The sequence below is a fragment of the Herpailurus yagouaroundi genome, unplaced genomic scaffold (genome assembly GCF_014898765.1).
Source record: "Herpailurus yagouaroundi ecotype Mexico unplaced genomic scaffold, PumYag 428, whole genome shotgun sequence".
NCBI classification, from domain to species: domain Eukaryota; kingdom Metazoa; phylum Chordata; class Mammalia; order Carnivora; family Felidae; genus Herpailurus; species Herpailurus yagouaroundi.
The window spans coordinates 534,500-545,948 of NW_024412645.1; the positions used below are offsets into that span (position 1 = coordinate 534,500).

Below are 11,449 nucleotides of genomic sequence, written 5' to 3' on the forward strand. Positions count from 1 at the left end.
AGGAGCAGAGAGAGAGGGAGAGAAAGTCCCAGGCAGACTCTTGATTTCGGCTCAAGTCATGATCCTAGGGTTGTGGGATTGAGCCCTGTGTTGGGCTCTGCACTGAGTGTGGATTCTGCTTACGATTCTTTCCTGCTCGCACATGCTCTCTCTTTCTCTGAAATTAAAAAACACACACAACACACACAAAACAAGATGCACTGCTTTATATATTTGTATAATCAGTATCTTAAGATAATGTTATGCTAGAGCCAAAATTGTCTATGGAGTGCTGTCATTTGTGTAAAATAGTGGAGGTTTCAGGGGAATAGAAATTCCCTAAGACTTCTATTTTATATAGACCACTTCTGCAGCCATGACTTCTATAAACATTTGTAAATGAGAGATGGTTGCTCAAAATCAGAATTTGAACCCACCCCCAAATGCCTGATGTTTTCTCTTTGGCCATATTTATAGATTTGTTCTCTCTACCTGAGAGTATAAAAGCCATTGTTACTCAAGAAGCAGTTGGTCATCTTAGGTATTAAGTGTCTTCTGGTCATTTTCTAGGCCAGAAAACAGATACCTTCAAAAATTGTTGCTATATTCTGCTTAGGGTATATATCAGCATATCTCTGGCTCAAGACCACACCTTATGCAAAGAGTTTTTGATGTTAGCTCTGAAACTGCCTTCCTTATGATGGAAATCGTAAAAACAGATCAAGTGATGAGGGAGAGAGGACCCAGCAGATGGAAGACACTCAAATGTAGACTTTCTCCAAAACTACCCTGGGCAAGATGGGCTTCCACGGAAAGTGTCTGTACTTTTGAGGCAGACTGTGCCATTCCAGTGAATGTAGTCTTGCTGAAGAAGCCAGTTTGTTGAGAGGCCAGAAATTCCAGAATCTGAGCTCTGCTCACAGACCTTCACCTCAGTCCAGAAACAATGTGGATACATACTACCCTGATTTGCAAGTCAGAATGGCTGGGAGGCTCATCTTTCACTCTCGGACTGCCCATCCAACATCTTTAATGTAGCAGTTGCTACTGCTCAGAAGCAAAGTAGTTGTCCTCTTTTGGAACGCCAGTGCTAAGTCACTATGAAACTTTGTATACATATTATTATTTATGTATATTTTCCACAAGCATGTTCTTTGCTGAATTGGAATTGAACCAAACCGAATCTCAGTTAAGATTCTCATAAAGAAACTAAAACATGATGCCAAAAAGTTAATTAACATGCTCTTCAGACTCTGCTTTTCTTATCTGAATGAAACAGGTTTAAAATACAGAAACTCTGTGGTGATAAGTTAACACTATTAATGGTTAATATAAAAGTTATCACAGTAAGTTTCTACTGATATAAGTGTGGTGACCTGAGGGTTGAAGCTATTATCTTCCACATCGTAGCAACGATGAATAATAAATGAATTGAGTATACTCATAAACAAATGAGTAAATAAAAGGGTAAGTTTTATGGTATGTCAACCAAACCTCTTTGAGGACTGATCAAAGGTCTACAGCAGGAAATGTACAAGATGAGTGTAGAATATCTTGTCCTACCAGAAAGTGATGAAGTTCTCAAAGACTACTAAAGTCATGTCAAAGAGACTCAGAAACCAATTTGGAACTCCCACTGGCCACAGATGAAACAGAGCATCAAAAAGAATAATAACTGCAACAGATTGGAGCATAAGAAATATGTTTAAATGGAATAGTTTATAATGACACTTTTTAAAAAAAATTTTTTTAATGTTTTTATTTATTTTTGAGACAAAGACAGAGCATGAGCAGGGGAGGGGCAGAGAGAGAGGGAGACACAGAATCTGAAGCAGGCTCCAGGCTCTGAGCTTTCGGCACAGAGCCCAACACGGGGCTCAAACTCACGGACTGTGAGATCATGACCTGGGCTGAAGTTGGATGCTTAACCGACTGAACCACCCAGGCGCCCCTATAATGACACTTTTAAAACAATCCATTGGCCATATTTTGATGAGATTAGAGAACCAAGTAATTGTTTGGAAATCAGTAAATAAAGGGAAAGAACCAAGCACGAGCTGTTTTTCCTGTGCAAAGTGTACTACAGGGTTACTAAGTAATGGATGAACATGAAGTTTCAATTTAGACAGAAGAATTCTACCAAATGAATTGAGAAGGAGTGCTAGACTATCATTAAGTATGGCCCTAAAGAAGTAATAAATACAGTCAGTGTTCTTCAGTGGCTAGTAATATTTTAAAAAGATCAACAACAGGTATCCTTTCCCTCGGGATGAAAGTATACACCACCATCTAAAAATCTTCCTATCGGGATGCCTGGGTGGCTCAGTCAATTAAGCATCCAACTTTGTCTCAGGTCATGATCTCATAGTTCATGGGTTAGGGCCCCACACCAGGCTCTGTGCTGACAGCTCAGAGCCTGGAGCTTGTTTTAGATTGTGTCTCCCTCTTTCTCTGCCCCTCCCCTGCCCATGCTCTGTCTCTCTCTCTCAAAAATAAGTAAACATTAAACAAGAAGAAGAAGAAGAAAATAAAAATCTTCCTATCAAAACACCTAAATCTGATTATGCCTCTTATATCTAATTGTCAATCTATAGGAAATACCTGTAATATTTTCCATATGTTTGGTTTAGAGGAACGGGTTAAATAATATTTCGTGGGTGTAATCATAATATAGACTGGGGAAGCCACAGGTCAGACAATCTGGTTTCTTCAAATGACAAAATAAAAAAGGAGACAAAATAGAACACTAGTAATGTATAAATTGAGATGGTATTGATTGGAATTAAAAGTTCCAGGGACTGGTGTTTGGGAGAAGGGTAAAAATATTGATGCACTCCAGTTTCCAAGTTAAGAAAACTTCTTAAAATTCTTGCCAACCACTGAAAGAGAAGTGTATAATTTCCAAGCCAGGAAAGGGGGATAAAAGAGAAGTGAACAGCAGTCAGTTAAGGAGAAGAAAAGAAATATTGAAAAGGTAAAAGAAGCTATAAAATATGAATAGTAGATACAAATACAGCTATATCATTGCCAGTAAGTATAAATGGACTAAATTTCATAAAGCTGAAGACTGGCAGCCTAGAAAACAAAATCTGGTACATGTTGTGCACATGAGACACATCCAAAATTCATTGCAGGGGCACCTGGGTGGCTCAATCAGTTAAAGGTCCAGCTTCGGTTCAAGTTACGATCTCATGGTTTGTGGGTTCTAGCCCCATGTAAGGCTTTCTGCTGTCAGTGCAGAGCCTATTTGGGATCCTCTGTCTGCCTCTCTTTCTGCACCTCTCCTGCTTGTGCATGCTCGCACTGTCTTGCTGTCTCTGAAAAATAAACATTAAAAAAAAAAAATCAATCGATCAATTGCAATCCAGAGGGCCTGTAAGAAAATGACTCATCAAGTTGGGAAGCCAATTTTATTTCTCTTAAGAGAACATGAAGAATTTATTTTATTCTCTTTTCAGATTAAAGAAAAAGGAGTTTAGTTTAGAAGAAATATATACCAACAAGAATTATAAGTCTCCTCCTGCAAACAGGTGGGTACATTGAGTAGGAGTGAATAGACTGGGAGGGCTTCTGAAATGATCGATGCAAGTCTCCAATCCATTCACTTTAGAAAGGAAGTTATTGGAAATAACTAGAATTGGTATTTTTATTTTTATTTTTTTTTCCAACGTTTATTTATTTTTGGGACAGAGAGAGACAGAGCATGAACAGGGGAGGGGCAGAGAGAGAGGAAGACACAGAATCAGAAACAGGCTCCAGGCTCTGAGCCATCAGCCCAGAGCCCGACGCGGGGCTCGAACTCCCGGACCGCGAGATCGTGACCTGGCTGAAGTCGGACGCTTAACCGACTGCGCCACCCAGGCGCCCCGAGTTGGTATTTTTAGTTCCCAGCGCTTGAACTGGGGTTGGTGGTAGAATGGGACAGAAATGTGTGATGAGTTAGGTAGGTACAGAAAACACCACTTCCTTTCAGTTTGTACTTGTGTTTTTAGCAAAAAACTGGCTGTCCTTTTCAGGACTAGTAATCATTGATCTTCAGATACGATTACAAATCCAAACACAGACAGTGTTTCACATGGCTACCTTTGAGTGTGAATTCAGTTCAAGTCAGGGAACATTTATTAAATTCCTGTTGTGTCCAGGTTGTAGCAGGAGAGTTCTAGGATTTTATCCTGTAAAGTGAACATTTGCTCTAAGACCTTTGTACGAGGTTATTCATTGCACCATTGCTAAATAATAGGAAACAATTGGAAACAACTTAAAATTGAATTATGATTCAGCCGTATAATGGAATACACTGTAGCCATTAAAAGGAATGAATCAGATACCTGTTTACTGAATTAGAATAATCTTAAAAGTTATTGACAGATCAGAGAGACACAGTGTATAGGGCAGTGTATGTGGTTTGCTACCATTTGAACACAAGAAGAAAACCAAAGTGGAGGATATATGCTGTGGGTTAGCAGACTATAGGCCACATTCAGCGAGTGGCCCATTTCCTTTCTTTTTTTGTTACCGTCTGTGAGAAAAAAAAAAAGGTTTCTATATTCTTAAAGGGTTGTTTAAAACCAAAAAATATAATCGAGTCCTATGTGCTCATTAATTTAAAAATGTTTCCTACCTGTCCCTTTACACAAAAGGGCTGATCTCTGGTAATATATGCTTATTTATGCATGTCTCTGATTGAATGACTTTGTGAATACATAAAAAAGTGGCTGGTGTTACCTACAGGGTCTGGTCTTTATTCCTTACCCTTTTGCTCAGTGTCAGTTTTTTCACTGGGTGTTCATATATTACATATCCATACATACATATTTTTCTTCGTACATAAAAAGATACTGGCCAGAGAAAGCAGTCAAGTAAGTAGTCATTAGTTGTTTTAGCCCCAGTTGACCAGAAGGGTTGGTGACCCAGGAGATGGGCCACGTGAGTCATTGTATTGGTGATTCTTTTTTTGTGCTCCACCCTTAGGTGTTTGGAGACCATCTTTGAGGAACCTAAGGAACGAAATGGTACGCTAATCTCAATCAGCCAACAGAAGAGAAAACGAGTTCTAGAATTTCAGGATTTTACAGTCCCACGAAAGAGGAGAGCTCGTGGTAAAGTCAAGGTGGCAGGCAGCTTTACCAGGGCCCAGAAGGCAGCTCTGCAGAGTCGAGAGCTGGATGCTCTGTTGATACAGAAACTAATGGAATTGGAGACCTTTTTTGCCAAGGAAGAGGAGGAGCAGGAGCGATCATCTGGTTGTTGAGAAGCAGTTTGGTTTAGGGGTCTCAATTTTAGATTTTCCAGGCTCCTTGGAAGAAGTTGCCTAATTTTGCCCTACCGCCCAAACTACTCAAAATGCAGTCCGTGGATTTTACCTATTTTAAGGTGCAACCTTTTTAGGAAACGGTGAAGGAGGGTCCTCTACTTCTCCTGCTGAGCATTGAACCTCAGGAAAGTTCCCTTTCTCCTGGAAATGGTCCTGAAAACCATCTGGTCCCCTCCTCCTCACACTCGCCATCCACAGGAGGAGGACTCAGCATACCTTCAGTAACACTAGAATTCCAAGGACTCATAGCATTTGCACGTCCGTGTGAAAGTTCTGCGTTGTTTACGGTGGTGCTAGACCAACATTATTTAGAGACGTGGCCTAGGGAGGGGGACCTGGCGTCCTGTTCTTTGTGGTCTCATCAGCTCATTTCAGTAGTTGAGGAAAGATGAGCTGTTGTGTTTCCTAATCCTTTTGAGTCTGTCTGCCCAGAATCGTGTGGGTGGGTGTGCGTGTGTGTGTGGTTGTGTGGGTGTGTGTGTGGCTTTTCCCCATCATTTTCTCCCCTCTGTGACTATGGGTCACTAGTGCCAGAGGAGCCCGTCCAGGCCCCATTCAAAGTAAGTTGCACTTTTTAATGTTGTGGTGTTATTTTCATTTGTTTTTATTTCTTTCTTTTCTTTTCTTTTCTTTTCTTTTCTTTTCTTTCTTTCTTTCTTTTTTTTTCTTTTTTTTTTTTTTTGTATTATTGCTGCATGTTTGGAGCCTTTAAATGTGATTTTAAAACAAAATTTTAAGACATCAAGGAGAAAGACAATAATGTCTTCAGAATATATGACAGGCATTTGACCCAGTGTATCAGTGCATGGTATGGGACAATGGTGAGACATTTTCCCATTATGTGTTTCAAGCAGTCCCTTCCCCATTTCCACCTTCCAGTGTAACTCATTAGAAGGAGTACTTTTTCATCTGTGTTCTCATTCTTGCCCACTAAGTAGATGTGTTTATTTTAATGATAGAAGTAAGAGCAAGTTTTCCTCTCAATCATTTAAAAAAATGTGAAGGTTGGGTGTGGTCTTAATGGGTTTTATCTGAAGTGGTAGTCTATAACAAAGTTGGGTACGGCAGCTCAGGTGGTGACAAAAGGCCGACCCAGAGTGTTTGCAGCTGTCAGAGCAACTTGCTCCAAGAGTGGGGAGTGAGATGGCACGTGGTTCAGACCCAGTGATGCATCCTTGGCAGGGGGATCATGAAATTCCACGGCCAGCCCTCTCTGAGAACACCATCGTACTCTGGGCTCCTATGTCAAACCTACTGGAAATTTTGCAGAGTGCCAGAGTTGGCAGTTCCTTCATCTGTGCCTGCTTGAGTCTGTGGGCAGAAGGATGCTGTGTGGGTCAGCCAGGCCCAGAGGTGTCATTCGTTTTCCACTTAATTCCTATGTGCCCTTGCCCTGCTTCCCCCCACCCCCACCCCCCTGCCACCACCATCCCCTGTGTTTTATCTTTCTTTCTCTCTTGCTTTCATTACAAAAGTTCAGAGAATTAACATTCCTTGGCTGGTGAGTGGGATGCTACACCCAGCCTCAGGACACTGGTCACCTCTTCCCATGCTCCTAGGAGCCACTGCTAGGAAGCAGCCACCCAAGGAGACTGTCAGAGCTCCAGAGATATTTTCAAAGTCAGTCTGTTAGAGAAGAGTGAGTGGTGCCGTCCTGGTGTGTCTCCTAGGGTTCCTTTGTCTCCCCATTTGTGAGTGGGTGGGAAGATGGGGTGGGGGCAGGGGGTCTCTATGTGCCTTTCCTTTGCAGGTTGACAGTCTGTGCCACACTGGAGCAGAAGAACTGACATGAGCAAGAAAATAAAAGTGCCACATCTGTCTTCTAGGCCCACTGCCTCAGACATAGCATTTAGTAAGTGAAATACACATCTGGTAACCCATAGAGGCTTCTAAGGCCATGGCCAAATAGCATTGAAGAGAGCCGCATTTCCACACTGGCTTGGAATGTGAACCAGATTCCGCTGTTCTACATCTGCTTTGCCCAGACTGTATAGACACAACCTGTGTTTCACCTCAGTACCTCTCCCATCCTGGGACAGGGTCCTTAGACACTAAATGCTTTTCTCTGTCTTTTTGCCTAAGGGAGTGGGGATTAGTATTCCATTTTACCCTCTGACAAACATTTTTAGGGAGTGCTGCTGGACAGCTTGCAAACTCCCAGCAACTAAGCAGAGCCCTGTCTGCCAGGTCCGTTGCTGGTGTAGACGAGTCAGCAATGCGGCAACAACCCATGTCATCCAGCAGACTGAAGTTGAACGGGCACAGCTGTGGCATCACCACCATTACAGAGATATAATTTCAAGTTTGCCCTTATACATAGGCACGGTATTTGCAAGAGCCAGGAAGAATGATTTGGAACATTGGAGGCATGGAGTAAGTGGAGGCTTGGGCTCCCTCCTTGTCCTGGCAATGTGGAAGAGAAGCAGCTCTGAGGCATCTCTGCCTATTGTTGAAATTCTTGGCCTGCCCTCTGGCTCGGGGCCTTCCCCTGCTCCAAAGTTAAAAAGGGGCCCCCATTGCAAACTTGAAATTGCTTGCCTAAAACCGATACATCAAGTTCTAGTTGTGCTCAGCCACACCTGTCTTTGCATCTGTTTTCACCATTGGCCTGGCCAGCTGCAAGGCTAGATCTGTGGTCCTCAGAGCCTGTGGAACCTGCCCACGATTGGGGGTGGGGGTGGGGGGGGGCGTTAGTCGGCTGCTGGCACACCAGTTGCCCAGAGCTACAGGAGGTCTCTTTCTGGGGTGGGGGTTGGTAGTTTCTGAGTATGGGGACTTCCCACCCCAAATGGTGGGAAGTTACAGTTAACTATGATTTACTCAACTATAATTCAACTCCAGAGGCTTAGTGCTTTTAATATGGGAAAGAGAGGAGAAATCTCAGGTCCAATCAGGGTTCTGCCCATCAGCTTTTCACTGAAACTTCAACTATGTTTTGTTTTTTTTTCCATCTTTCAGTTATAGCTATATTTGCCCCCATCTGCTTCCTGCCCCCTTTCTCCTCTTTTGGTCACCTTTCCAGTTTCATTTCTTCATTAGTTTAAATGTACCTCATCACACCTATTAAAACAGATTATGTCCACTTTTTCTTACTGACCTTACTCTAAGAGCTACAGCTGAGGGAGGTACAGTGGAAAGACATGTAGCATTTGCCTTACGTGGAGCCTGAAGAGCTTAGAAACTCATGCTGTGAATCCCAAAACTCAGCGCTCCTTTAAGAGCTGTGAAAATCATGACATTTTGTCACAGTTTTGCCTGAAAGGGTCTTTTGCGCGGGTGCCAGAGCCAACCTGAGGTAAATTCCAGATCCTACCATCTGGGCACGATCCCTCCCCCAGCAGAGCTCACTCCCTGCCCACCAGACCAAGAGCAGCATAGGATGTGCAGTACTGGGGCAGCAGCACCAAGGCTCTGGTGCAGCCTGATGGAAAGCACAGTCGGCACTTGGTCCCCAGGCTGGGATTCCATCTCTTAATACCACGTACATGGAGATCCGTGAAAGACCAACTTTTAGTCAGTGATGCTTTTCTCCCATTACCTGAGGGAGAAGTATGCAGTTGGTGCTTTCTTTTAATTCCCTTGTTTTGTTTTTGTTTTGTTTTGGAAGCTTTTCCCCTGGTATCATGGAAAGGACCTCTTAAGCACCACATTGTTGGGTGGCTGTATCCAAAGTCTAGATAATTGGCCAGAGGTAGGGAGTAGCCTTTCCTGGATTGATGCAAAAGAAGGGCTCCTTACCACAACTGCACTTCTTGATACAAAAAGCTGGCTGCAGAGGAAGAGTTAATTTTACAAAAATCAAAGTTTGATATCATCTAGCCACAAATTGAGCAGCAGACGCTAATTTGATTATAAAGTAAGGGTCCCCATATAGCCCACCATCTAGCACAGCATATTCTCAGATTTGATGCTTATTCATTGTGTGTCTTCATGAGCCCCTCCCTGGTGCTGAGTTGGATTTGAATTCTTGGTGAGAGGCCTCAGCATCTCCTTGGGCTGGTCTGGGCCAGTAAATAGCTGCCTGAAGTGTTTATATATTATCATGGTCAATATATAGTTCAGTGAAATTTGTACATTTTTGGTAACATTGGCATACATGATGCCCCTGCAGTTCTTTTTCTGTTTGGTAGTTTGTGACTCTAAATTCCCACTGTTATGTGTGTTAATTTATGAAAATAAATTTTTTTTGGGAAAACCTTTCAAATAACTGTCAAGGCTGTTACTTTATTCTCTTTTTTTTATGATTTTATTTTTAAGTAAGCTCTACACCCAACATAGAGCTTGAACTTACAACCCCAAGATCAAGAGTAGCAGGCCCTTCCAACTGAGCCAGCTAGGTGCCCCTGTTATTTTACGTTAAAAGTTTACCTATAACGTTATGAGGTTTCACCATTTTCTGAGGACTGTCCTGTGCTCAAAACATGTATAGGCCTCCACCTTTGGGTGGCCTTCTGAGCTTTCGATGAATCTTTTTTTTTTTTTTCAACGTTTATTTATTTTTGGGACAGAGAGAGACAGAGCATGAACGGGGGAGGGGCAGAGAGAGAGGGAGACACAGAATCGGAAACAGGCTGCAGGCTCCGAGCCATCAGCCCAGAGCCTGACGCGGGCTCGAACTCACAGACCGCGAGATCGTGACCTGGCTGAAGTCGGACGCTTAACCGACTGCGCCACCCAGGCGCCCCTCGATGAATCTTTTTAAATTTACTCAGTGGCAGCAAATCATCTCTTTGAGGGAATTTGGTATTTGGAAACAGTCAATACTCATTCAGATCTGAGTCCTACCCACTTAAGTGCAGTAGGTTTGCTGAGTAAGTATTTTAGGTGTGATTTTTAAATAGTGCAACTTTCTCATTTGGCGAAGGGGGAAGAAGCAGTTATAAATTCAAGTCATAAGATGTTTCAAATATTAGCAACCTATTTGGAGTAAGAGCTTCACTTGCTAATGAGACTACTAAGGAGAGTGTAAATGTGGTGGAGTACATTCATTTGCTGTAAAAAAAAAAAGGCTTGCCTTTTATCACATATCCTCCCAGCTGTACACAAGGTTAGGCTATGAGTCTTCTATTCTCAGTTCTCTAGTGAGATGATGGCAACTAGTGAAAGAATGACTGAAAACATAGCTCTCAAACACCATACTGACATGTCCCAGGAAGAAGCATGATTTCTGAGGATGTTTTTCCTTTGTCCAGAGGAAAAGCAGTGTACAGCATCCCTGCTTGGCCTTTTCCAATTCATGGCTTCTACAACAGAATTTGGGGAGCATTCTGCCTCGCAGCTATGTTTCTGCTTTTTAGATTTCACAGTTCTTTGAGAAGAGCACATTTTCTTTGTTTAGAAGGGAAAGCGCTAATCATCTATTACGTGTTATTTCTCTAGCATCTCCCATTATAGAGTCTCAGCGTTGGTAAGGCTTCCTGAGAATAAGAGGACTGATCCAAGCTGATTTAAGAGTCCTCTGTTGTGGGACACCTGGGTGGCTCAGTCCATTAAGTATCTGACTTTCGCTCAGGCCACAGTCTCACGGTTTGTGCGTTCAAGCCCCTCATCAGGCTCTGCTGACAGCTCAGACCCTGGAGCGTGCTTGCAACTGTCTCTCTCTTTCTCTCTGCCCCTCCGCTGCTTGTGTGCTCTCTCTCTATATATCAAAAATAAAAAAATTTTTTTAATGTTTATTTTTGAGACAGAGCATGAACGGGGGAGGGTCAGAGAGAGAGGAGACACAGAATCCGAAGCAGGCCCCAGGCTCTGAGCTGTCAGCACAGACAGGGGCTCGAGTCACGAGTCGTGAGATCACGACCTGAGCTGGAGTCGGACACCCAACCGACTGAGCCACCCAGGCGCCCCCTGTTTTGCATTTTTAATGTCAGACTCTTGAAGGTGGTGAAATGGTCCCTGAAATAGTGCGAACATACCCCAAAGAATGGGATGAGTCTGGCTGCCCCTCATGTCCTTCCCCTACTGCTGCCTGCCTAAGTTATCCTGGTAAAACACAATTTCACACTTCTCAGAACCACCTCTTAAAATCTCCCTGTTGCTTTCTCCTCGCCCCCAAATAAAGATAGTAACTACCATTTATTGAGCCCTGACCAAGGGCCAAGCATTTTGTGCTTATTACCTCCATGAATTCTCACAGCAACCTAAAGTAGGTTTTGG

At 42.9% G+C, this 11,449-nt stretch overlaps 1 protein-coding gene across 7 annotated transcripts in view; it reads left to right on the forward strand.

The window, feature by feature from the left end:
• The window catches only part of PRR14L (proline rich 14 like), a 59,500-nt gene extending 50,000 nt beyond the window's left edge, over positions 1–9,500 (forward strand). For 6 of the 7 annotated variants that reach the window (XM_040463925.1, XM_040463924.1, XM_040463920.1 and 3 more), the window contains 2 exons: positions 3,438–3,509; positions 4,951–9,500. In XM_040463925.1, the coding sequence (XP_040319859.1) occupies positions 3,438–3,509; positions 4,951–5,230 (352 nt within the window). In that variant the 3' untranslated portion in view covers positions 5,231–9,500. Of the gene's footprint in view, positions 1–726; positions 1,205–3,437; positions 3,510–4,950 lie in introns of those variants that run through there. The other variant, XM_040463927.1, reaches the window with a different exon arrangement.
• The last annotated feature ends 1,949 nt before the right edge of the window (positions 9,501–11,449 follow it).